This window comes from Nyctibius grandis, chromosome 30, assembly GCF_013368605.1.
Source record: "Nyctibius grandis isolate bNycGra1 chromosome 30, bNycGra1.pri, whole genome shotgun sequence".
Taxonomy (NCBI): domain Eukaryota; kingdom Metazoa; phylum Chordata; class Aves; order Nyctibiiformes; family Nyctibiidae; genus Nyctibius; species Nyctibius grandis.
Genome location: NC_090687.1, coordinates 2770870 through 2798358, shown reverse-complemented (window position 1 = coordinate 2798358; position 27489 = coordinate 2770870). Strand labels below are relative to the sequence as shown.

At 52.6% G+C, this 27489-nt stretch overlaps 1 protein-coding gene across 1 annotated transcript; it reads right to left on the bottom strand.

Annotated features, from left to right (window-relative positions):
• Positions 1–556: 556 nt before the first annotated feature.
• TRAP1 (TNF receptor associated protein 1) lies at positions 557–26240 on the bottom strand. Its single transcript, XM_068420105.1, has 18 exons — positions 26139–26240; positions 21147–21314; positions 19632–19714; positions 19097–19237; positions 11554–11625; positions 10675–10835; positions 9599–9708; positions 9340–9413; positions 6753–6908; positions 6275–6395; positions 6078–6147; positions 4747–4894; positions 4046–4231; positions 3334–3472; positions 2735–2820; positions 2132–2277; positions 1691–1763; positions 557–1410 (listed from the first exon to the last, which is right to left on the bottom strand). The coding sequence occupies exons 1-18, from the start codon at positions 26230–26232 to the stop codon at positions 1309–1311; spliced, it is 2130 nt and encodes a 709-aa protein (XP_068276206.1). The 5' UTR covers positions 26233–26240; the 3' UTR covers positions 557–1308.
• Positions 26241–27489: the final 1249 nt, after the last annotated feature.

Here is a 27489-nt window from a genome sequence, read left to right as displayed (position 1 = left end):
ATTAAATTTTAGGTGATGTTAATAAAACTTCTAAAATGGCATCCCACGCAGCAGACCCCCTGCATTCCTCTTTGCACAGCCAGGCTTCCTTTAGCTTAATGAGCTGGAGGTTGTCCCATCCAGCAGACCATCCAGTTATCCAAATCCAGATCCAGAATCTTAATCTGGCAATTTAAAGATAAGCTAAACAAACATCACAGCTGCCTCAGAGAGGCAGAAGAAAGAATTCCTGTAAACAAGTTTGCATGGTGTAAACCAGACACACAGAGGGAGATCGACTGTGGCGTTTTCTGTTCCAAAGGCCTCTGCTGAACGGCCATTGCTCCTCAGAAAGGATTCAAAGAGCTAAACTCCACTTTCACAGACAAGGCTAAGAGGGTTCACAGCTGCAGATGCTCTCGTTTTCCCTCCACACTCTGCTACTACCTACTGTTTTCACAGCCCTCTCTTCCCACATAATGCCCTGAAGAACCAAGCAGCATCTGAAGAGAGAAGAACCAACAAATCACCAGCTGGAAGACACAAAGACCAAGACAGTAAGGGTAAGAGAGAAGAGTGGAGGGGTCTGGAAAAGGAGTTTATTTATCACAAATACAGATCAGCTAAACACGCAGTTTAACCCACAGAAGAGGTAAAAACCCTGGAGACTCCCCAGAAAGCCACACGCTGGAAAACTGTTTCCCAGTTACTCCCCTTTCTCCACAGCAAGACCAGGATGAACTCAATTACCCAGCAGCTCAGTGATCTCTTCTGCCATGGGATTGTACTGACATGTTCCACCAACAGTACCTGTGTCTGCTAACGGCAGCAATCTATCTCCAAGCCGGCAAACTCCTCCTGCCTGGTCAGAGGTGGAGGTTTCTTACATTAATTAATTCTGTCAGTGCTTGTTCAGAGCACAACAGTGCACAGGGATTCAGTGGATGGGGGGGATGTGTTCACAGACCTAACTGGGGATCTTGCTGCCAACATCTGTTTTGGTAAAGGCCATTTCTAGAAACAGTATGGAACGAGGCTCTCTAGGCTTGTGTCAGAAATTTGGGCGTATTGTTTTAGCAGCCACCTCTGGATTTTGTTCCCACTAAGAACACCACACTTTGAACAGGCTGATGACACGTGATCTAATAATTACAACGGGCTCCTCCCTGTGCAGTGAGGGTCAGAAGTCCCCTGCATTCCCCCTGGCCCTCTGCCACATGAACCCCTCGCTGCACAGTGCCTGCAAGCAGATGCTGCAATAGCTGACAGAGTGACTGCATGTGAGAGAAGAGATATCAGCACAGAGTTCATCCTTCAGTCTTCTGGGGCTCAGTTCTTCTGCAGGATTCTGGTGAGGAGTTCGTTCAGCCGGCTCACCATTGGTCTGGGATCCTCATTCAGCCCGGCTGTTATCATGGCATTCTCATAAATCTGAAAAAGAGAAGAAAGCATTAAATAAGCAGCAAGAGCGAGCTGGATGAGAAAGTGAATGTCACTCTCCAGGACTTGCATGCTGACACCAAGCATGTCTTCTAGGCCATCTGGTAGGAAAACACATGTACCACAAGTTCCAGAAATACCCCGAGTGGGGACCGCAGAAGGATGTGATTCCTGCCCACTACAAGGGCTTCACCCCGTTCCCTGTCACACATGGCCTGTGAGCTGGTTCTGGGGAGGATGCTGCTGCTTCTGGAGAATGCCTGGCTCTCACCTGATCAAGTAACAGCTGGGCCAGATCAGGCTGACTGTCCTTCAGCTCGTTAAGCTTCTTAATGAGAGCATGCCTGTGAGAGTGAGAGAGATCAACACTGAGACTTGGTATTTTTGGACACAATGAGAAATTTATTTCCAGAATCAGGAGCTAAGCCAAGGTAGGACAGAAAAGGTTCTATGTAAAGGCCAAAATAGCTCCAACTTCCTTGCTTCTGTTCTGGGGCCTTCTCTCTTCTCTCCCATCCTGTCCCTATGACCCCCATGGTCCTCAGAGGGCTGGACACAGTGTGTGTGGGTGGCTCATGTCAAGGCACTGTGGCACACACTGCATTTAATGGGGAGGGCTCTGCTAATTGGGAGCCTTATATTGCCTCCTGTCTGCCTCCACCCAACAAGACTGCAGCGCCCCAGGCTTAGCACTGGTCATGCTCCCCCTTACCCTGTGTTGATCTCCAGGGTGGGCTGCAGGAGCTGGGCACGCTCCTCTTGGGTCTTGGCCAGCTGCTGCATGCGAAGAAAGTGGCGGGCAGCCCCCATCTCGAGCACAGTGATCATGGCGGGGTGGGTGTCCAGCCGTGTAGTCACCTGTGGCAAAACCAGCAATCAGTGCTGAGATGGAAAATGCACGTGGGTTAGAGGTGGGGGCTGTTCAAGGACTTGGGGTCAGCACAGATCCACACCAAGCCCCCATGTGATTTGTCCCAACCCCACAGGAAAGCTGGGGCCCCCAATGGCCCCACTGGTCCACAGGCAAGACAGTCACCAGCCTGTTCTTCTGGTAACCTGAGCATGAACACTAGTTCATGGGCTTTGTTTATCACACATTAAGATGTGGTTCTTCTGCTGCCATGCTGACCATCCGAATGCCAAATGCCAGCATTCATACCATTTACAGAAAGGAGGCACAGAGAAGAATGATTTCTCTCAGGGTCCAAAGAAAAATCCGTGGCAGCAGATCCCCAGTCACCCACCATCTTTTTTTCCCTAGATTATTACCTCCATGGATCTCCTGTACTCAGTTACCCAGGCACAGCACACCTACCTTAACATCAGTGACTCGAGAGCCCAAGGCATTTCTCATCCAGGCCATCAGATCCTCAGCCTCTTTCTCTGTCAGACGTTCTGCAGCTGGCAGGGGAAAGAGGACACATCTGAGCGTGTGTCTATAGCATGCCAACGGACAGTGAGCTTTACACCTGAGCTCAGTCCACTTCATATTTCCATTTATCTGTTCTCTTGTGGAAATGGGAAGGCAGCACCACTCAGCACACACCTACGTATATGCCCTCACCCCGGACTGTGCCATACCCAGAGAGGGCAGGCTCCTGTCCTGCCAACGCCTGCCTGCCTCTGTCAGGGCACCAGATGTGCGCGCGTTGTTAAAACTCACATCATGGAAACTCCATCTGTGACATTCCGTCTGTTTAAATTAGCAAATCGCTTAAACCTTGATAATGAGGGATGAAAGGGATCTGCAAGAACTGCAAGTTGCCTCAGATCAGGAGAATGGCAGGGTGGAAAGGAGCGCTCCTGCTCACACACTCAGGAGCTGCAAGAGTGCTGGACGAGGTGCACCCTCAGTGGCAGGCACAGGGCAGCAGGACTGCATGCAGCAGGAAGGGCCAGGGGAGCCTCACATACCTGGGCTGCTCTCCTCAAACTTCTCTTCCTTATAGTGATCAACAACAATATCTGTCTCCACTGAGATCAGCTTCTTCTTGTCAAACTCCCGAAGGTGCAAGAGCGTCAGCTCATCAAATTGCTCATAGCAGAACAGGACCTGTGCCAAAAAAGGGACGGTAACACGTTGTTTGGGATGTAACAGCGTGTCCTCCTTCCCAAGAACATCACAAGGGAAACTAGCAGGTTCAGCCCCATGGTGACTATTGCTCAGGGCCCCAAATGAAAGCAAACCCTTGGAGGGCTCTGTACCATGGGTGGCAGGTCTGCAGCTGAACAAGTCCTGCTGCCCCACGGAAAGTGAGAACCAGCACTGGCTCCAGCCCTGGAAGGGCCACCTGCCTGCAGAGGACATCGGTAACACGGTTCCCAGCCCTGCACAGCCGCTCCTAGGCTCCTGCTCTGGGGCTCAGTGAAGGTATTACACAGATGTTAGAACTAGATGTCTGCACAAGCACTAACCTGCCTGCACAGAGCGTGTCACGGCTCCTTCCTGGCCTCACCCTGCTGTAGCCAGTCTGAGTGGAGACGGAGGAAGCCCAGGCAAAGACACCACAGTGGTGGGGGTCTACCACAGGCCTCACTGCTCTGCTCAGCTGAGATCCAGGTGAGCCCTGACCTCTGATGGGGCAGCTCAGGGTGTTCCCCTGGCCATGGCACACTGCTTACCCACCTCCATGTCCTTTTTCTTCATGGCCTCAAAGTACGGGGAGTGCTCGGCCAGGTGCCGGTTGGGCACACACAGGTAGTAGATGTTTCTGCTCCCGGCCTTCATGCGGGAGGCGTAGTCGGTCAGGCTGGTCAGCTGGCCTGCGGGCAGGGCAGACGATTCGTAACGCAGCAGCTTTGCTATGTCCTCCTGGAAGAAATGTGCTCCTGTGAGCTGAGGGCAGGTGACTACAGCTCTACCCGACCACTCCCAGCCCCAAGACACCCCTTTGTAGCATGCAGGCCTGTTTGCAGCCCCGCAAAAAGGCTCAGGGGATTCCGAGTCCCTCCTTTCCTGCTCCAGATATTAAGGAGGCAGAAAAGCGACCTAGACACGATGTAGGTCAAGCTCTCCTGGAAATGGGAATCCAGGCAGAGGACAACAGCAGGGGAAAGCCCTACTTTATTGCCTGTTGTAGTTCATATTGCTCCAGGGAGGGCTGACAACAGTGTGGGTAGAGAGACTCTGCAGTGTCTTGAATTAAGTGGGAAGCAGCACTCGGTCAGAGGGAGAGTTGGGGCACTAGAGAACATGTAGGTCTTGTTAGACCCAGGAACACAAGTTATGGGCCTGTAAGATTCACAGAGAAATAGCAGCCTCCCTCATCCCAGGTCATGGTAGGAGTTACTTTCCCACCAGCTGCAGTGTTTCGGGACTCCTGGTACCTTGACATCCTGCTCTGCTATCGTGACAATCCCCTCTCTCATGAATACCCCGTAGTCCTCAAAGAATTTGGCATATTTCTCAGGGTCCTTCTTGCTCTGGTCAATGAAGAACTTGACCAACCTCTTCTGCAAAACATCTCGGAGCTTCCTGCAGCAGGAACAAGCCTTTTTAAAGATAGCTGCTAGGCCAAGACAAGAGGTTTTAGGTGAACATCCCTCTCCCTGTGCAGTGTTTTAGTGATGCATTTGCAAATATGAGGATGAAGAAAAAACTCTAGGTCCACTGTCTCCTTTACCTCATGGCTCTACAGCTGTTCTTTGTACCTCAGCCAAGAGCAGTTCTTGAGCTGGAGGTAGCTAGGGCTGTGACACAAATGAAGTTGAAATCTCCAGTGACTCGGTGATGCTGCAGTACACAACCAACTGTGCACAGGGCATCTGTCTCATTCCCACAGCTACCCTTAAACATGGGAAGGAAGCAGCTATAAAAGGGTTACAATTGGAGGAACCATTTCTGAAGGCCTGAAAATCCACTGTGAAGTGCCAGGGTTAATTTCCTGACTACAGTGAGGCACTTTACCACCTGCAGAATACAAAGTCAGCCATCAAACCTAACAAGATAACAGCACCAATGCTAAGGAGTGAGAGCCTGCTCTTATCCTTCCCTCCAGTCCCAACAACGGCAGGTGCTTGAGAAGGGACTCGAAGCACAAAAAGTAAGGAAAAACCAAAGCCAAATCTAAGGGGTTCTTCGAGGAGACTGGCCTGCCAGCAGTCAGCCTCCCTGCGCCTCAGCACCAATGAAAACCCTGCTGGCTGGCACTAGGTTTTGACAAACGTGTGTGTGAGCACAGCAGAGCTTCGAAGGAAGTCTGGAGACCACAGGCACAAGGTGCTATTTGAATATCTACACAGAAATAACGGTGACACTGAAGTACAGCCAAGCTTCCCAGTATTGACAGCTGACTTACTGCTTGGTTTTGTCTTCCAAACCACTTGGTGGTGCAGACCGGACACTTTAAATAGCAAACCCACTGCTACTGCTGTAGAGCAGAGATACCAAAAGGCAGCCTAGGACGTGAGGGGCACGTGGCCCAAGCTGGTGGCAGCAGATTGTACGACACAGGACACTGCTCCCACACCTCAAGATGTGACCAGCAGGGCTGAGAAACAGCTCACTTTATAGACTACAGAAATTCTCAAGGATGGAAATGCTGCAGCTTACATGCCAGGTCCCTCCAAGCCCCTCTAACTATCCCACCATGTCCCCTCCTCAACCACCAAGAAGCCAGAAGAGCCTCAGCAGTCCACACGATCTACCTCTTGCTTACCTGATAAGGGCACTCTCCTGCAGCAGCTCCCTGCTGAGGTTCAGGGGTATATCCTCGCTGTCCACAACACCTGGAACACAGAGCAACCCTTGAGCAGCGAGGCAAAAATGAGTGCCAGGCTCAGGAAGGCAGCCTCTCGCCCCACGGCCTGCAGAAGCCATGGCCCACAGCCCGCTATTCCTGGCCCCAGCACGCACCTCGAAGAAAACGCAGCCATTTAGGCAGGATGTCTGCAGCTTTGGTTTGGATGAGAATTTTGCGGCTGTAGAGGGCAACGCTGGAGCCCAGTTCCCTGCTGATGTCAAACATGGATGGTTTCTGCAGGAACAAGAGACAGAAGGGTAACACCAGCACTGTGCAGGGTGCCGAGCTGCACACCATGCTGCAGTATCTGTGGCTGCACCAGCTGACCAGGTCACACTGTGGTCTTCTCTACCAGTGCTGAACCCAATGAGAGCTGAAATCTTGCCTGTCTTCCCTAAGGACCTACCCAATCCATCTCCCTGCTCCTGTCGTGGCTCAGTACCCCCCCAGCCCACTGCATAGATGCCACACTGGATACTCCTCCTTGCAATTCTGCAGCCTTAGCTGCCTCCTCTCCCTGGGGAGCTCTCCTATTCTCTTCAGAGCAACGGGGCAGATGTCCCACTGTTCCCTGGGCAGAAGGGCACGTACTTGCTCAGGCACGTAGAAGATGCTGCGGATGTTGAGGGGAGCGTCGGTCTTGTAGTGCAGGACGTAGCGGGGCTTGTCGTAAGCCTGCGCTATGAAGCGGTAGAACTCCTCGTGCTGCCACTCGCCGATGTCCTTGGGGTCCAGCATCCAGAGTGCCTGCAGAGGAGCAGGGAGATGAGTTCCCATCAGCTCTCAAGACCTGTGGCCTCCCAGCGCAGGAGGGAGGGAATACGATCTTTCAAACAGACACGACTCCTCCGCACAGCCCGAGGGCAGTGGGATGTGTTATGCTTCAGGCACGTTATCACAGACTAACAAATTACTGCCCCTCAGCTGATCTCGGGTCACCTCTCACAGAGGTACTCTTACCCTGCAACACATATAAGGCAGCTTTGTTTAGCCCAAAACAAAAGGGATTTGGCTAACATCCATTGCCTCACACCTGCTACTGGCCAAGAGCATCCTGGACAGTCACCGCAGCTCAGCTGACCGGCAGTACTAGCCCAGGGCCTCAAGGCCTGACCAGCAAGCAAAAGAAACGTGAAAGCTGAAATGGGTCTGTTGCAACCGGCCTGCCTCCCTGATGAAGGTCACTATCCCACTACAAGGTCAGCTGAGTGCTTGTGAAGCAACTCCTGGATTGCCTGTTTGCTGCTGATTTGTTTTGGAAAGGTTCAGAAGATGCTTTATGACCTCTTGGCCACCCCTGCTGCAGGGTCAGAAAGTGCTTCAGCAGCACCCTTTCACACATCAACACATGAGTTAAAGTCACGAGCTCCAGCCCAGCTCCTTCCCCGTGGCCGTGCTTTCCACCTGCTGCTGCTCTAAACCCCCCAACGCTTTCTGGAGCGCTCAGCCCATGCTCACACCACTTTTCAGTTTCCAGTACCTCAGCAAAAGACCAGCACCTAGCAAAGACGTGGGAGGTTCTGCCCATTTAACAAGGATGGGGACTCACATAAGGATCTCATGTTTCCAGATGGGTGAAGCCCACTACGCTCACTGCCACTCCCTTCTACACCAGCCCTAATGAGCGACAGGAGCGATTGCTGGGGGCAACACAAACATCCAGCCCACCCTCCACCTACCAGTCCAAGGGATTCAGGGCTCTGTCAGCCCTGCCATGCTGCCATACTCCTTAAAGCATCTTCTGCCTCAAAGCCTTGTTCCACAAATGGCTTCATAACATTTCCAGCACTATGTCCTGGAGGGTTTGCAGGATCACAGGTAGGATTACGGACTCAACGGGGTACGAAGGTGCTTTACAGCAGCTGTTGGTAGGTGAAGTGCTGCTTTCCCAGAGGCTTACTTGTAGCTACAGTTATCACAGTTAGACTGGAAAATCCTCTAGCTCCACATTGTCAGCTCCACGGCAAGCAGGCAAGAGCTTATCTAGGAAAACCCACAGCAGGGATCTAACTAGGTAGTTAGATCATCTGTTTACAGCGAACTGATGTTGATGTGTGGAAAAACACAAAAACAAGCTCCTGGATAAAGAAGAGGCCTGAAATGGTGAGGATAATGAGAATAAAGCTGTGGCTGTATCCCAAGGGAAAACAGACTTTCTGAGAAGAAGATAAAAGTACACGACTCTATTAAGGGTATCTCACCCCTTGCTCTAGCACTGCTCTTCTCTAGGGAGTCTGTTCTATCGATCGTCAGGTAGAAAGAGCAAACAGCTGTCTAGATCTATTTCTGGTTCTGTAATTTAAAGGAAACAGCAAGCCTTTGGAAGAGAAACACTATTATGCAGGAATCCAAATAAATATCAGTAACTACTAACACCAATTACAGAACCTTAGATAAATTAACATGATAAAATATTTAAGTACAGTCTTGAAGGTCTGTGCATTCAGTGCCACATTCCAGGAAACTAAAAACCCCCCCACACACTCTCTACCTGCTCTCTTAGGTAAGGAAGCTTTAAACAACCAGAAAAGGAGATGCTGGAGGAAAACAATTCATAGATTTTTGTTTTAAAGATAATTAATTTCATCTAGGTGATCCCTGTAATTGGGCCAAGAACTTCTGGCTAAAATGGATCTGGCTGCTATGTAGTTTCTAGTGGTCAGAAAATGCCAGCACCACGCAGTGCTCTGCTAAGAGCTGTGAATAAAATCAGGCTGTGAGCTGAGCCGCTAAGAAAACCAGCCACCCACTGGCACTGGCTACCTCACACTGAAGGACACAGAGAACCACAGGAAGAGGTGCCAGCCCACCAGCGACGAGAGCAACCCTGCATCACTAACCTGTCACCTGGCTTAAACACTTAAAGTAAAGTATTATAAAGCACTGAGATAATAATTTAGATTGAGGGAAAATACAGAAGATATCTATAAATAAAAACTGCTTTGCTCATCTGTAAGAATTCTCTCCAACAAATGCACAGCAAGCAGTTCCGGGCATGACTTCTGCTGGATTGTCTCCTTTTGTTCTAATTAACTGATCACTACAGGGTCTATGACAACCTGGACAACCCTCCCCTGACTTCTAGGGACAGCAGTGGCTTTATTCTGTTTCCCGTCTCTAGTGGAGGAATACAATGGTTCTTCTCCACAAGTGACCTGCCCGTGGCCCTCCTGCTCACCTGTAACGTGTTAATTCTTCTCCCATTGAGATACAGTGGGAAGCTGATGAAGTTGCTGTATTTTGTCACCACCTCTGGAATGGAAATAAGACACAGAGGAGTCACATATGTGAAAACAACACAGTCAGGATTTCTTCAGTAACAGCAGGTGAAAGGTGTCGCAGCAGAGGAAAACCACTGTAAATTCACCTCCTGCTCAAGGGGCAGCAACAGACTTCACAGCCCTCAGCAAGTAACAGCATTTCCCTCCTCCACTCACCTCTGACTCGGTCTTCATTTGCAAACTCCTTGCAGTCGTCTTTGAGATGTATAATAATCTTCGTCCCAGTTCTGACACCAGATGCTTCGGCAATCTCAAACACTCCTGAACTAGGATTAGAAACAGACTTCATGTCAGCTTGTGCCTCAGATACATCAACGATGGGGGATACAAATATTTTATTAAACTAAGAGCACACACAACCCTTCAGCACCGAGAGGAAAAGGCAAAAAGCCTTGAGTGCCTGAATGCTCTCTGTGCCTCTGAGAAGCCCCTCCAGAACATGTGGCTGTCTCCCCTACAGAGACTCCAGACCCAGGACACACTGCCCTGCAGTTTCAGCCCCAGGAGCTCCAACTTCACCACGGTCCAGCAGTCCACAGCTTTGCCATCACAGATGTTTGCAGCTTCAAGCAAAAAGCAAAGGATGAGCACACAGATCCAACCCACAGAAGACACCTGCCTACAGAGCCACAGCCCTGCACGAGCCCTGCCTACTGTGAGGGCCCTCGAGCAAAAACCCAGGGGACGACTAGGCCAAAGAGGTTAAATTTCTCTCCGCAGTCTGGGGCACTGCTAAGATGACTGTCTGCCAGCAGGGAAGGAACAGAAGAGGCAGGTACTCTGTCCACAACACGCCTGCTCTGACAAACCAAGCTCGTCCCCGTGGTTTTCACTCTGGCATGTTTGGCCACACTTTGTTACAGAATCACAGAAACACAGAATCAATCAGGTTGGAAGAGACCTCAGGGATCGTCGAGTCCAACCGTTGCCCTGACACCACCCTGTTGACTAGACCCTGGCACTAAGTGCCATGTCCAGTCTTTTCTTAAACCCCTCCAGAGATGGTGACTCCACCACCTCCCTGGGCAGCCCAATCCGATGTCTAATAACCCTTTCTGAAAAGAAATTCTTCCTAATGTCCAACCTGGATAATCTGAGCAGGACCTAAAGCAGTAAGCCTGGTCATGAAGGACCACACAAGCCCTGTCTTGCTTCACACAGCTTTCAGTCCATGCCCGGTCTGGACACAATCTCCCCACCCACCCCACTTCCCTCCCATTCTGCAGCCTTACCCGTCTGAAGACCAGTGGTAGCCTGGGCTCCCCGGCTCTGCAGACTGCGAGAACACCTCCACTTTATCAGCCACCATGAAAGCTGAGTAGAAACCTACTCCAAACTGGCCAATGATTTTACTACTGGCTTCAGTTTGGCCCTGTAGAGCATCGAGAAAAGCCTGGAGGAACAAAGGAGATATAAACCAGTGCACAGTGACTTCAGGTACCACTGGGAGGCTGCAACCCATCCTCCAGCTGGGCTCCTCCGAGCACCGATCCAGCCCTACGCCAGGTACCGCAGGCCTGGCAGTCCAGTACCCCCGTCCCATACCTCTGCGTCAGTGCTTTGAGGAGGGTGCCCACAGGGACTGTACCTCTGGAAAAGGGGAGCCTTGCTTAGGGCAACACTCACTGCCGCTAGCAGTGAAGGAAAACAAGCGAGGGCTCAGTCAATGAGGAGCACGAAACCTTACGATGGTGACTCCAGAGATGAAAAAAATAAATCAGGTACATACATATAGCAACCTGCCAGCATGAGGACACAGCTGCTGCCCTCCCGCACACAGGGTGAATACCCAGTGAGCATGTGCCCCTCTAACAATGGCCTGGGGAGGAAGGCACTTGCTTTTGGGAGTGAGGGCAGCCAGGCACCGCAGCATTACCCACAGGGCCCATCAGCGCTGCCTGGGCACCACGGGCCTCCCACGGCACACAGCAGAGACCATTAAGAGCTAGAAGACTCCACAGGTAGGTTTCACCTTCCGAGGGGTGTAATTTCACAGCTGGGCTGGTAGCCAAGGGACAAAATGGAATGAGAAATTACTCGGAGAACAAAAGCGGCTGTAATTGGAGCAGACTCTTCCAAGGGGGGAGAAGGGGTGCCTCATCCCACGTTACCTTTGAGCCTGATCGAGCAATGGTACCGAGGTTAGAAACCAGCTCCTCCTCCGTCATCCCAATACCTGTGTCCTGCAAAGAAACGGCAATTATAGCTGAAATAGCTGTAGAGAAGCATTGCTTGAGCAACCAGCACCTGAGCAACTTCCACCTCTGCCTCCCGCTCTCTCCCAGCCAGCTGAGCAGTAAATGCACCAGCAGACAACCTGCACGTGGTCAGGACAGTGGACTCAAGAGGCACACAGCTCCCAGGGGCAGCCAGCTGCCTTGTGGCTATAAACCATCAGAAAGCTCAGAGACTGAAGCCCTTTATTGAGAGAAAACAAAACCAGACTAGGCTGCAACTTCATTTGTTGCCACAACACGTTTGCACGACCCCAAGGCAACGTGGATAACAGCAAACCTCAGCTAGAAATGGCCACCCTGTCACACAGGACCACAATAAAAATCTTTCCCACTTTGTAGTCCAAGGTATTTTCAGACTTGCTCCACACGCATCTTCCACAGAAGCAAAGCGCAGGCTAACGCTCTCCAGGATGCCACTTCTGAAAACCAAGCGCCATTCCCCCTCCCAGATCCCAGCAGCTTCTCTGCCTGGCAGAAACATCCCGAGAAGCCACTCTTACAGGTTCTCTGAGCCACTCCGTAAGGTGGCAGCAGCGTGAAAATTAGCCAAGTGAAAGGTGATTCTCGTTTGAGTGAGGAGTTGGAGTACCTGTGAGCACAGTTATCAGCTGACAGCTGCCTGCACACCCAGAAGCGGGCTGACACACTCCAGGGTTGTTCGTGCAGGGGTGGGATTTGGTGTGCAGGGGTCAGCAAAACGAGCTAGAGTGGAACTTGCTGCTGCCGGATTGCTTGGAGGTGAGATGCCAGAGTGACTTCTGGCACAGCATGCCTCTGCCACCCATGTGGGGCACTTAGTGGGCTTATTTACTAGCAAAGTAAGTTAATGTCAGTGCATATTTTTTAATCTAGTGTTATACTCCACTGAAGGATCAAACTGTGATCAACTTATGAGGTTACTGAGTGAGGTGCCATGTGGGTAATATTTTTCTGCATCCCCAAAAGCCACAGCACAGCAGCACCTTCCCCTTGATTAAATATGGTAAGGCCAGTCAGTCATCTTGGCTGAGAAGAGGGATGATGCCCGGTAAGATCTCAACAGCGGGAGGTGAAAAGCCAGAAAAAACAAACAGGGTATGGCAAAATCTCAGGAATCTGACATGGTCCCTTCCCCCAGGGAAGAAAAAGCCAGAAAGAAAAGTTTTCAGCATCTGGTTCAGGTTTTGTTCATGCCAGACCCTGAACAGAACTCTTAACTCCTCTGATCCCCTCCTATTTATAGCACAGCGTGTCATTCCCAAATTCCAGCATGTTAAAAAAAAATATATCCCTACCCTGTGCATTTATTTGGCTATTGAATTCCGAACTCCCTGCCAAACCTATTGCAAAATGCTTAACGACAAGTCCTGGAGACTAGTTTGATGGGGGTGAATCGCAACGAACAAAGAGAGCACGGCTCAAAGCAGTCTGCTCCCCCGACAGCGCCGAGCCGCTGCCAGGGGAAGCGGAAAGTGTCCTGTTAGGGGGCCGGCCGCAGAGCTGGCAAAGCCGGCTGCAGGAGAACACCTGGGTGGACAACGACGCAAACGCCATGAAGATTCAAACTGCTCTTGCAGAGCACGCGTTCCCTGCGGCCGGCCTTCGCGCTGCGCCTCTCGGCTGCCTTCACCAGATGGTGCTGGTCCGGGGAACCAGTGGCAGCGGAGACGGCAGCTGGGCTTCTGCAGAGCAGGCCCTCTTCAGCCACGGGAGGCAAACGAACCTGCCCACGAGGAGCCTGCCTTGGGCTGGGCCGACGCGAGCGCCGTGTCATCACACAACCCTCCGCAAACACTTTCTACCCGCGATCAGACAGCCTAACCGCAAGGACTGCTGCTGCTCCACCATCAACATCACAACTCTTCTACCCTTGCGGACAGTTTCAAGCCCTCCCTTCAGTCTGCAAGACAAGTTTTACCAGGCTGAGAACAGCCACAGCAGGGTTATTCGTAAAAGCACGAAGCAAATTGTACGTGGGGCTTCACAAATCGCAAGACGTGAGGGATATGATCGAAGCGCCAAACACTACTCCACAACTGGAGGAAACCAACCACCGTATACCATGAAACAGAGTTCAGTGCACTGACACTTCATTAGCTGAAGGTTAATTACAGAAACCCTTCTGTTACTCAGCAGAACAACAATCTACTCACCTGGTTGAATTTCCCTTCTGGGATTTCTTAGACTGCAGAGTTAACAGCCTCCCCCTGAACCATCCCCTCTACAGCTCTGTCCTTCTGCAAGACAACACAACAGGCTGCAGACCTTCAGCCCACCTTCGGAGGGACCACGATGAGCTCTATGGCCACACTTGTGGAACTGCACTTCTCAATTAAGTAACACTTCCCCTGAACAGAGAGCAGCTGAACATCGATATTAGAACTCTTTGTGTGTGTGGAAACCTCCCAGGGACCCTGGTGCTTTCTCTGCACTTTGTTCTAATCTTTGTGGCCTGGGTGCCGGACGTTTGCTAACGGAGACCGTTCTGTGTAACGACGGCTGGATAACTGTCGGGCACACAGCACCTCAGGGCTCCACCACGGTATCCTCTGCGTTCGCTCCACAGCCCTGAGGAGCTCCGTCTTCCTTGACAGAGGGGTAAATGAACACCTTCGGCCCCACTACCTGTCTCATCAAGTCAGTCAGCCCACAGCTCTTGTATTCATATAGTAATTTTGGTAAAGCAGAAACAAACTGCAACAAATCTAGTTTAAATCAACAATTTGCTCAGCTGGTAAACAAGAACTTAGGTAATGTCACACCTTTGCTTGTTACCCGAGTCCAATTTAAGGTATTGCAGAGCCTCGTTACACCAAACAAGCCATTAACTAACTATTACCTGCTGCCTTTGCCACGGCTGCATCTGAAAGAATTCTTGCAGTTAGAGGCACATGTGTGAGCTACTGAGCCTTTCATTTCACTTGTTGCAAAACGAACACTTGAAACACTTATTTCAGTGCAAAATCTCGACGGGGCATCAGAAGAACACTGACCACATTACAAAATAAGGACATGCTGCTTTCACCAACTGATAAGGTAATAAAATCCCCAAATGTCCCATTAGCAAGTGTCCCTTCTGTTATTTAAATACCTTGTTTAAAGAGACTTAACAAGACCAGGACAGCAGCCGCACTGGGGCAGTGTTCTGGTTTAGAACCAATACAGCATCTGCAGCAGCAACCAACAGAAGAAAAGGCACAATAAAACTGATGCACACAGATTCGAGGTAATCTTGGCCAAAGCAGAGAGCCTGAGGTTTCCTTTCCAATAGTGTTAACACAAGGTATTTTCAACAATGCTACAGGCTCAGCCTCCACCCATCCAGGTCTAACCACCCCTGTTCAGAAAAGCATTTCCTTTCATCCACTTTGAATTTCCCATTTTGCAATGTGACATGCTCTTATTCTGGCATGAAGAGGAAGAAAAGATTCTGCGCTTCCTTCCCTAGGCCGCAGGTTATTTGGGATGCTTTTATAATTTTTGGCTTATTTGTTAAGGATGATGCAACAGCTGGAAGCTCTAACCCACCCCTGCAATCAGTGGCACGTTTCTGTAAGCTCAGATCCACCTCGGGCTTGTCCAAGGACAGCCAGCTTTACCCCTCCATCGCTACCTGCGTTGTTGTCCAGCTCCTGCTCCCCCAGCCCAAGTGGCAGACGGATGCTGCAATGCTGCACGCAGCTAAGGACGTAACCCTCTCTCTGCTGCAGCCTGGTAGCACAGGGTGGCTGCCAGGACGCGAGCCAGTGTGGAGGGGGACGGGCTCCCCCACCTGCACGAGCTTTGTTGGACATACCAGTGCACCTGCACCGAAGTCCAAACACCTCCATTCCTTATTAGAGCCCCAGGACAGCCCAGTCCTTGTAGCAGCCTGTTTATAACTCGTAAGCCAGGAGAGATCTGCTCAGTGACACAGGGAGCTGTTGCAGGGAGGAGTGGTGTTTGCAGTCATTTTAACTCCTCCCCAACACAGCAAACGTTATTTTGTGGTTTCATAAACACTGATTTTGGATGCCTGCAACAGCGAGGAGAAAGCCCAGCAAAGAGCCCTGAGCAGCCTCAGCTCTGGCAGCAATTATGCTGCTTACCCGTGTCAAAACAGCAGTCACACTCCTTCACCCAGCAGCAGCTAGGAGCTCTGTAAACATTTCCAACAATTTCCTCTAAACTGCTCGCACTGCCCTAGCCCTAAATTAAGCACCAGCAACCAGCACAGCTCCCCAGCTCACACGAACGCAGGGTTACCACCAGACACTGCTGCGAGCAGCAGCACCGACTGCACCACGGGTGAGCCTCGTGCAGGTGATGGAGGAGAGCTCTGCGGTCACAGGGCTTTGGGGTCTGTAAGGGCTTCGCTGTTCCCACCTCAAAGGGTCCAAAGCCAGGCCTGTAAAGCCTTAGCACGCAGAACTGCGGAGCTCTGCAGATCCGTCCTCATTGAAAACACACCCCTAATGTTTCAAGTGGATTTTCTGAAGAGATTTGACCTTGCAGGCTGTGGCTGCTACCAGATGGAGCCGTCCTAGAAAGAGAACGAGGCCGTTTTCAAAGGGGTGGAGGAAAGAGTGCCATTTGCTAAAACAACAGGACTTTGGTGAAGGAACTGAGGTGGCGTAATCCAGTCAACTAGACAGTGAACGTTTTCCTCTGAGCAGATAAAACACTTGGCAACGCTTAGGTAGGATATCCCTGAATGAGGACATCGTATTAAAATTCTGAGCCTTGCTACACTTACAGCTGAAATTCACTCCTGACAGAGAAGTAAGCAGAACTGCAGTCACTTAACAGAGATCAACGTAGTCCTTTACTGCAGCTAGATCATCTCCTCCAGGAACATGCCTGTAACAGAGGCCATCACACCTTACAGACCTGCCTCTTCTCAACTGGTGAGACACAGAGAGATGCTACAGGGCTTGGAAGGAGAGAGATCCAGCAGATCCAGGGGCCAAGAGCAGCATGAAGATCTGAGAAGGCCCATGGGGTCAGAGAGACAACGAGACCTTTCTAGGAAAAAAAAAATGGGGTGACCATTGCTACAGATCACATATGAGGGACCTGCTGCCTCTGTTTTGGTGGGTCCTAGTGGGTACAGAAAACAAAACAGAGACTAAGGGACAGGTCCATCTCTGCCTCAATGACTGCAGGCAAGCTTTCTTGCACCTTTGCATTCCCAGAAGGCAGGGAAATGTTCTGAATGAGGCTTGTTCAAAGTAATCATTACATGCAGTATGTTTCTTCAAGAGGTTATAAATAAACCCTTCACTGGAGGTAAGGAGCTTTAGGCACCACTGAGAAGGCAAACCTATTAAAAGGGATTGGAGCAGCGCCGTTCTCTCTCCCTTCTCACAGCACAGCACTGCTGCAGTTAAAAGCTTCCTAGTTGAGACTCATTTAGTCGCATTAGAGATGCGCAGCCAGACAGACGGGGGTTATGAAAAGGCCAATCCCTAACACGTCTAATTGGGTATGACACCAAATGCACCCTACCTGCAAGGTGGGCAAACAGGCGTCTTGACCACACTGCCAAAAAGGGGACAGCTTCCACAGTTACAGGGCAGGAGTTGTAAGGATGTCTCGATGGGTTCAGAAGCTACGTTGTCCAGTATGATCTCAAAAGGGAAAGAGGAGAGCAAGGCAGGAATGACACCCTACTTGGGGCTAAACGAGAGCTCATTAAAGAATCGGAGTTACGCAGCCATTAGAAAAACGCAGCAGTTGGGTGCGACAGGAATAGCAAAGCCTCTGCATCACGGTTTGAGAATCTTTGGGTTGAGGACTGCGTTGCCCACTGACGATCACTAACTTCCCCATGGCAACCGCAGCTGCTTGCTCTGCGGAGAAACCCAAGTGTAAAATAACTAAGCAGCCTCTAACAGCCAGCACTTTTGTCCCACGTGAAAACTACTAGACCGTGTGCTTTGGCTGTGCCACATCTCCATGGACCTGCTATGGTCAGCCTTCACGCACACGCTGCTGTCTGCCTCGACCTCTGCTCTCCTAAGAACAGTCCACAGCTACGCTCCCACACCTGACACTGGTCCATGATGAAATGCAAAGCAAACTGGTAACTTAAGAATTTTGCCAAGAAACCACCACAGATGATCCTCAGCCTTCCACCCTGGCCAACAGCCACGAACAAGAGCAATCAAAGTACAGAGAGAAGGACCAGCTCCACGCTCCCTCACCAGGCTGAGGCCCACAGCTCAGCAAGCTTATGCTCATCGTCCCCCTCCTGCTACGCATTTTGTAACTGCATTGGGTCTGGCTGAGACGGAGTTCATTCTCCCCCTAGCAGCCCTCCTAGTGCTGCACTGGTAGCTAGAAAGGGGTTGATAACACACCAGTGTCTTGGCTACTGCACCGCGCAGCATCACGGCTGTCCCTCGGACACACACCCCTCACCAGCAGGCTGGGGAGGGGCCAGATCTTGCGAGGGGACATCGCCAGGAGAGCTGACCCCAACTGACCCAAGGGATATTCCGTACCATGTGACGTCTGCCCAGCAATAAAAGCAAAGAGAAAGGAGGAGGCGGGGGGGCATTCGTTATTACAACGTTTGTCTTCAGAAGCAACCGCTACACGTACTGAGGTCCCCCTTCCCGGGAAGCGGCTGGACGTCACCTGCTGATGGAAAGTAGACAAGAAATCTTTTGTTTGCCTTTGCTTCCTTGCATAGCCTTTGCTTTTGCTTTATTAAACTGCCTTTATCTTGACTCTCGAGTTTTTTCCATCTTATTTTCTTCCCCTGGCACCATCCTCCTGAGGAGGGGAGTGCTAGAGTGGCTTGGTGGGCACCTGGTGTCCAGCCAAGGTCAACCCACCACAGACACCAGTAGGGAACAACTAAAACCAGGGCTGCAGAAAGGAGGACGGACAAGTGCTACGGTACTGCCATAATCCATAGTCCCACTTGCACGTTAGTGCAGAGCATCAGCTGGACTGGCCTGTCCTGGAGCAGGAGAAGATAGAGACAATCAGCAATGGGAGGTTCTTCTCACCACCCCAGCATCTCCCAGCGACTCAGGTGAGAGGGAAGGTCTGTGAGCTACCATGAAACACCTCAGACTTAAGGAGGTGACAGAATTCCTTCCCAAAGGTCAGGATGAAACCACACTCCCAACTTTTCCACTAGTGAGAAATGCACACACAACCTGTGAAGGCCACCAGACAAGGTACTGGGAGAAAAGCTACTGGTAGTTCCTAGTAGGGAAGGAAGGAGCAATGAATTTCGTGAGGAACAGGTAAGTTAGTGGTTTCTCATTAAATCCTGAGGTTACAGCCTCATAAGCCAGAGTCCAGCTAAGGGCAAAACACTTCTTCAGGCAGGTTTGGGAATCCATGGGACTGCGCTGCCACTCGGCTTCCACTGATCCTTCACGGGACAAAGGCTAGTGATGACAGCAGGGAATAACGCTCTCCTGTCACCAAAGGGAGGTACCTGGATCGTGATGGTTCCCTTTCTGCTGTCTGTCTGCAGATGGATCTCCATCTCTGACAAGGCCTTCCCTTCTGCCATGAGCTGATGGCGCAGCTTCTCCAGCGCATCGCTGCCGTTGGAGATCAGCTCCCGGATAAACACCTGGGGACGAGACACAACCTGACACTGCAGCCTGGCCTTGCCCGCTGCACGGGACTCCCAGAGCCCTGGGAACTCACTGCCTACTCACAAATGAATTCCCAGCTGGCTAGAAAAAGAACTGTGTTGCCCCATTATCTGCTTGGAGAACAGTTTGTCTGAACTGAATATTAAAGCGCAGAGGCTCTGAGGCTCACAGTCACCTGGCCATACCTACAAATGGTTTTCAAAACACATTTTCAAGGTGTCTTAAGAAAACGCCATGACGTGTGAACAGCACAGGACTGGCTGGGAAACTGAGCAGGTATTCTCTTAGCTCAACCGTTTTGGATGTACCTGCTGACAGAGACAGGGCTTTGCCAACGGAAAATCTACCAGCGAGTAGTGGGTGCCTTACCTCCTTCTCCGAGTACAGGGAACGGGCAACGATGTCCAGCAGTTTCTTCGTTTCAGCCTGAAACTCATGTTTAGAGGCTGCACCTAGAATAAAATCACAAACGCGCTTTTAAGGCACTTCACCAGGGTCCTTTTGGGAAGGGAGGCCACACTGCAGTCTACCATGTGCTTCAGCTTCCCAGAAGCAAAAGCCTGAAGCAGGATGGGACACGGGGAGCTGTGGCCTCCAACAAGACGACAACAACGGTGGTGTTTACACACCCCTACGAGGCAGCACGCTTGGCCGAGCAGACACTTGGCCTCTGCACCTCAACTCCTGGCACACAAACCTCCAGGCAGTCACAGCCTGTGGTGCCAGCACATCACTCACCACGCCTGGGCTGCAGAGCAATCAGCAAACGAGAAGTGAAGGGTGGTTCCTCTTGCTCCTAACGCGTGGCTCCATGCAACCCCCAACCACTGTCCCAAGTGCCTCCCGTGGGTTATAGCCCACCCTCCATACTCTTCCTTGACTCAATTTTCAAGGGAACCACCTGCACATTCCCTGCTCCAAGAGCTTCTACGGCCAGGTAGCATTTCTCATGCCCAAACAAGTACCTGGAGCCTTGGGCAGAACAAAGTAGATTCTCCAGTGTCTCTGTGGAGCAGGCAAGGGAGGGCATGCGTACAGCCACCTACACAGGTAGGCACCTGTGCCCAGAAATAACACTACAACACAACTCAGCTGAAAGACCATCCCTGGCCTTTTAAAAACAGCGTATCTCCTGCCAGAGGCATTAGAGAACCCTGAAGCAACATGGGGAGAGCCACGGGTCACACACCACCTCCGCCGTGCCTTCCTGTTGAGGACCTACATTCCCCAGCGACAGGGGCGAAGCCAGGGTGTGGACAGCAGCAGTGCATCGACCCCACTGGGGGCTTCACAGCCTGGCAGCCTCAAAAGTACCTGCCAGAAAAGCCACAGGAGCATGGAGTTAAGATGCTCTTTCTGTGCTTTAATAACTCGTGTGACTTTGCTTTAAAGCCCCTCTCCCTGGGGATGTGCAAAGGAATTCATTCTAACTAAAAGGTGGAGACCAGGATTCTCATTAGACCTCCATGATCCACAGCAACGACCTGGGCAGGCACAGCTTGCTTCTGGGACAAAAAGGCTCTTTTTTAGGCAAATTCTAGTGCCTGCAGAGCCTCTACACACAGGCATGACCACAACTGCCTGGCTAAGCCCACTTCTTAGCCCTGGCTAAGCAACTTCTTCCCACAGTCTCGATGGCCTCATTTCTCAGCAAAGGCCATTCTGACCTACACGTTTCCGTTTCGGGGAGGTGATGGCACAACACAGATTCAAACTAGGATGTGATGACCAAGATCTGCACCTCCTCCCGAGGCAGAAACACCTCCGCAGAGGGCTCACCCTCACAGGCCAGGGCACCGCTGCAGCCAGGCAATGTTTTGACGTTGTCCCGGGTCTGCCTGCACCCCAGGAGCGCTCCCCCAAGACACCTGTGTGGGTGCCCACCTTTCACGTTCTCCGTGTTGCTGATGATGGTGTGCAGGGGCTCTTCCTCCTTGCTCTCCGCTGTCTGCGTGCTGTACGTCCGCACAGCAGAAAGGCTGGTGGCAGGAACGTTGTACCGGAGGCTCCAGCGACGCAGTGTTTGTCTTTGGAGACATGCTGCTCCTTTTGCTAGAAGACACAATTCAAGGTATTTCAGTATAAATCACAAGTCTCAGCAGCAAGAGGAGCACGCTTTAAAGGTCCCACTTAAGCAATCCTGTGGGGAGTTGCACTGTCCAAGCAAGGCTGAAGCCCCCTCGCAATCAGACACCCACCATTTCCTTCCAGCACTGCCTTCACCACATAAGGAGGGCAAGCTGCTACTTCAGACTGTCTCTTCTGAATTCAAATTCTAGCCAGGAGATGTCAATTAGTAGCTTTCACAACGAATTAACTGGCGAGGAAGAGGCAGTCTGCAGCTTTCATTGCTGTTACCTGGCCAAGCGGAAGACAACAGGAAACGCTTCAACTCCCACATCACTGTCAGGGAAAACGTGAAACCCCGGTGCAAGCACGGCAGCCTGAACCTCCCGGAGATGCCTCTGCTCACACGCAGCTTTGCTGGGTGCTGCCCTGACCCTCACCATCAGGCAGGTCTCGAGGCACCCTCCTCCTGCTCGCTTTCATCCCGCCGACTTTAACCAGCTCCTTTACAAGCAGCTCACTCCCATACCCAAGAACAACTCCAGCCCGCCCTGCTTGGCCCCTGGCAGCCAGCTCAGCAGTTACTTTATGGCAATAAATATTTGGCCCATGACTCTCTGAGCCCAGTTCACAGAGCACAGGGACGACACCCTCCAAGGAAGCCAGCTCTGGGGTAAGCAGCACATGCAGCGACAAAGCCACTCCTCAACAAAGCGATCAGCGGGGAAAACGAGAGACAAGCCAGGAATGAGCACGAGCCCCGTTAAGGACTGGGGTTCCCAGTTCTCCTGCTTCCATTGCACCCAGGTGAACCAAATAGTCTTCTCTGTGGTGGGGGATGAAACAAAGCCAAACCTGGCCACACAACGGCCACTCACAGCACAGCAGAGCAATGTCCAAAGCCTGTTACTTTCTGAATGAGCCCGGAGGGTGTGGATACGGTTGGACTCGATCTTAAAGGTCTTTTCCAGCCTAAAGGATTCTACGATGTGAACACGCAGCTGTGCTGGGGGCAGGCGGTGACTTGGCCTTCCCCAACCCCACAAGGAACATAAACGGACGGGGCTGTTTTGGGAGGCAGAGAGTGACCAGGATGGCCTGGGCAGAGGGGACAGAATCTGGATAAGCCCCTGAAGCTGTTGGAAGCAGTGACAAGCCCAGGCTTTTCTTACATCTCTCTGTGCTTGCAAGCTGTTTCATCAAGCAAGGAAAGGAGACAAACCCTACGCACCAGGCCTGCAAGAGGCACATTTTCAGGTGTCCTTTCTTTAGATGAATGGGTACAAAACCACCAAAAGACTCTGCAAAACTCCTGCCCACCTTAGCAGGTCCTACAGCCACTATGGCCATCAAGAACAGGTCTTGCTGCTCCAGACCATCAGGCTGGGCTCTCACTCACTCCAGATCCGGTGAACACGAACCCCTGAGCCTTAACAGTGCTTCTGGGTCCTGCACCTCATCCCCAAGAGCTGCTCGAGGAGGCTGTCAGTCCTCATTCATCCTCCTCCTCCTCACAGAAAGCTTTGAATCAAGATGCATTTCTCCAGCCAGAAGCTTGAATTACTCCCCAGTCATTCTGCCCTTAAAGCAAAGAGCCCACAAATAGTTCTTAATGCATCCCAACACCTCCTACACCCAGAGCTGCTCGCTCTCTGTGTCACAAACAGCTCTGCCGCATTACCGCAGGGCACATTCTTTATTGTTCATTTGACTGCCTTTGAGAAGGCAACAAAGCAAACAGCCCAGGTGACCAAAGGGGAAGGCTGCGGAGAGCTCACCGTGTGGCTGTCCACGAGCTGCAGAGAGGGAGGGCCTGGATCAGCCCAGGGTTTGCATATTTTATTTACGTATTTACACAGGGTTTACATACTTTATGCTAGATAGTGTAGGATACTCCGAAAAGTCTGCGCTTGGACGTACACACATCTCCCAGCCAGCAGAAATGTTTGTGTTCAGCCCGCACCCAGGGCTAAACAATAACAGTTTTTCTCTCACCCAGTGTCCCTTTCCCAACTGAGGAAGGGAATTGGGAAAAAGAGGGAGACCCGTGGGTTAAAATTAAACAGATTTAATGAAATAAAGAAACCAATATCAATGCTAACACAAAACACACAAAAGTATACTTAGCTACAGGTTGCAGCAGGTTGTCCAGGAATAGCAATTGTCAGCAATGAGGAAAAAAGGGAGGCAAGGAGAGCAAAACCAAATCCCCCTCTCCCCACCAAGCCCTCCCTTTTATAGGGAACTTGATGTTAATGCTACAGAACACACCTGTGGGCCAGCCTGGGGCAGCTGCCCTGGGTTTAGCTGCTAATGGCCTTGATCACCACGGCTGGCCACCAACTGAAACAAAATCCCAGGACAAGAAATAAAAGAGGGAATGTCGCTCCCTCCCTCACTCCAGGATCCAAAAGAGCAGCAGCTCCGTGCTAACCTTAAGGCCACTCTGTCAGATCTCCAGGCAGCAAGGCCCTGGAGCCACCAAACAGCTCACCCCCCAGCCCATAAACACTACCTGCCTCTAGAAACTACAACTACTCATAATTTTTGATGTGTTCACAGTTCTTTTCTCCCTACCTCTAAAGCACAATAATAAATCACCACCAATGAATTCAGAAATTGTTTTTGGATTTGTGTAATGTTTGGTCTTATAATCTGTAATTAACAGCCCGTCCTGTGCCAGGCAGAGCCAAGGCTCGGTAAACGCAACCTGCAGCATCTTCAGACCATTTGTCTCTTGCCTGGCCAGAAGGGAAAAGGCTCCAGGGAATTCTGGATATAAACCCACAATTATCAGCCCACAAAAGCTATTGGGAAAGTATCTGCTGAGTTAACAGGGTAAAGTGACACTCAGAATGAGCCCAAGAAACACATTCCTAAGACCAAGAAGCAAAGAAGGAATGGCTCTTGTCCCCAGTTGAGCGCTGCGATGTGCTGGGGCAAATCAGGCCTTTTTATACCGAGTTAATCAAGTGCTGGGCTTTATCCCAGCCCACGTACCTTCCCATTTGCACCACGGCCCCACCTGCACCGCAGAAGACAGCAGATACCCCCGTTACTCTCCAGCTTCCAGCTCTCTGTGAATCCTAAGTGATCCCCTGCGTACAACCACAGAGCAGCCTGGCACCCAGGGAACATGCCACGGAACAGAGAAGGGCCCTCGGTCTCAGGGGCTCCTTTCAATCCAGGCACCAGGATGCCTCAGTGACTCCCGAAGCCAACCGACCCCCTGGGAAACACGGCCTCCTCTGGGAGCAGGGCTGCAGCGAGCATCCAGCCAAGCCGAATGGCAGTTAAGAAAATCAGGGTGGGAAATCGAGCACAAAGCAGTACGCAGCTCGAAACAAAAGAGGAGAATGTAGGTCAGCAGAAGTTACCATAACAGCTCGATGGCTGTGCAGCCGCCAGCCTGAGGGTGCTCTCGCAAAGAAGAGTGCTGGCAATAAGGTGCTTCCAGCTCGGATCCCACTAGAAGAAAGGGCTCTCCAGCTGGGCACCAAACCCCGTGCAGATCTAGGGAGTAGAGAGTCCTCGACTGATCCGCTCACACCAACACAGCTCCCAAAAAACTCTGCCCCAGCTTCAGCCTTCGGCATCGTGCGAGCCAAGAGAAAACGCGGCCAACTTTGCGCGGGCGAAGGGCAGGGCTGGCTGTGCCCACAGCCAGGGATTTCCGCCTGCAGCCAAGCGAAAGGACATCACCTCCTGCTCCTCCCTCTCCATTTCCACCCCACACACCTTCTGCTCACTTTTTTCCCCCCCCGAAGGAGGTGAGTGACAGGTTAAGGAATAAAACCCTGGCTCGGCTGGAGCACGTCTAACCCAAGGGAGGCACGTGGCTGTTTTCTCAGACACGGATGCTAACAAGGCACTGGGGATTTCTGTGGTGGAAGAACTGAATTGCCCAGAAACACCAAAGTGGCCCTGGATGGCACAATAAATCTAACAATGTGACCCTGACAGTGACCCTATCTGTCAACGCAATTTCCTCTCTGTCATGTTTTCTCTTCATAACCCACAGGGAAACCACAGACCGCACTGACAACTTACAAATCTGTCGATGAGGAGCCAGGCGACAGATAAGGAAACACTGAGCACAGCACGGGCTGCTCACAGCGGGGAGAGAGACGACACACAGGACGCTCCTCACTGTGCCTTGGTTCATGACAACTCACCAGCACGTTTCCAGACCTGCGCTATGGCCTCGATAGCACAGCACCTCCCGTCACCAAGAGCTCAGAGTTTGGATTTTCTCAGCCCTCAATCTCATCCGGTCTCTTCAGCGAAACCTTGGGCTCACCCCTGGGAAACACCAACCCTTTGGGCTCACGGTCAGGTTACCTCGTACTGAAACGGCCAGAAAAGAGAGACACGGCTGCCTTCGGTTCCCTTCCCAGTCCCCAGCTGACCTGGACGTGCTACACACCCTATATGAGCCAGCAGGTGACCCTGGACGTGCTGTACACCCGACGTGGCCAGCAGGTGACCCCCACTATAACACTATACCCTATAGAAGCCCGTCTCCACTCACCTCCCGGCAGAGGGTCACAGCTCACAGCTGCCGTCGCGGCTCCCCAGGAGAGCGGCAGCTCTGGGGAGCAGCTCCCGGGCAGGCACCGCGGCAGCCCGCCGCCCCGGAACCGCGCCTGGGGGCGCCAGCAGCCCCCGGGGAGGCGAAGGAGCGCGACAGTCGTTGGTGCTGCGGGCCGGGCCAGGCCAGCCGCCCCCTCAGCCCCGCTCCCGCCGCCCGCCCCCCGCACACCCACCCGCCGGGGCTCCGCGCAGGCCCGGCGCTCCGCCCCAGCTCACCTGCGGGGGTCCGCGGCCCCGCCCCGGCCCCGGCCCCGGCCCCGGGGCGCAGCAGAGCCGCAAGGCACCGTCCCCGCCGCGCCGCCGCCGCCATACCGCGCGCACCCGTCTCCCGCTCCGCCGCCGGCGCCTGGTGATGACGTCACATGGCGGGGCCCACGCGGGACGCGCACGTACAGACGTTACGCCTCGTCCCACCGCCGCGGCGGGGCCTGCCCTGGCCTCCCGCGTCCGCAGCCCCCGTCCCCGGGTGCCTCCGCAGGCCCCGTCCCCGCGGCGCGGGTGCATCCCCGGCCCCCCCACAGCGCCGCGCCCACCCCCGGGCCTCTGCCCTTCCCTGCCCGCGACAGCGCCTCTCCCCCCGTCCCAGCCACCGCTTGGGGCCGCCTCCGCGGCTGCTGCGTGGGAAGGCCCCGCGCGGGCCTCGGCCGCAGGGCGGGAGGCCCGGCCCCAGCTCCTCCGGGGAAGCCGCCCCTCCGCGGCCGCCGGCCTGCAGCCCGCCCGCACCGAGCGCCTCCTTGCCCGGCTCAGCTCGGGCCGCCCCACTTGAGCACCGGCAAAGCACATCCCAGCCCGCGCCGGGGCCCGCTCTGCCGTGGGTGTCCAGGGCTCCTTCTCCATCCTGCGACAGGTTGTAGCTGTGGGCGCCAATTCCAGGACACCACTGCCAAACCTCCCCTGGTCTGATGGTTAAGATCCCTCCCATGTTTCTTCTACCCTGAGGACTTGCTAGCAAGGGGAGGCCAGACACAGGCTACAAAACCACCCACCTGGCCCCGTACAGACACCCGTGAGGGTATCTCACAGGTAGTGACCCAGTGTTTGCTGCAGGGAGCCCGTTGCACGCACAGGTCGTGGCAGGAGCTCAGCTACTGGAGCTGTCACGGTGTGGCACCTCACGTCTCTCCCAGCTTCCCTGTGGAGGCGGCTGGGGGCCAAGGAAAGGCTGGGAGCAGCCCTCAGGCAGCCCCCGTGTGCCACACCTTGGCCAGGCTCCCCTGCTCAACTTGGGGCAAATTGCTTAATCTCTCATTTTCCAGTTTCTCTGAAATTCCTTGTCTCCTGGGGCTGCTGTGAGTGTAGATCCTTGAGACCTTAAGGGCCGAGGCATTGGAGAAAGGCTTCGGACGGGCTGGGTGTGAGAGAGGAAATAAACCGCTCAGCTGAGAGCCAAATTTGGAACGTGCGTGAGAGCAGAGCCTGGCCTCAACAACCACCACAGCTAAAAATAAAAGATGGAGCAGGTCTCGTTTCAGTGAGCGCTAACCACTTCCAGACAGAGGAGGCGAGGGCCTTCAGGAGGGAACCGTGACACCGAGCAGCGACAGCTTTGTGGTTCCCAGGCTCAGGG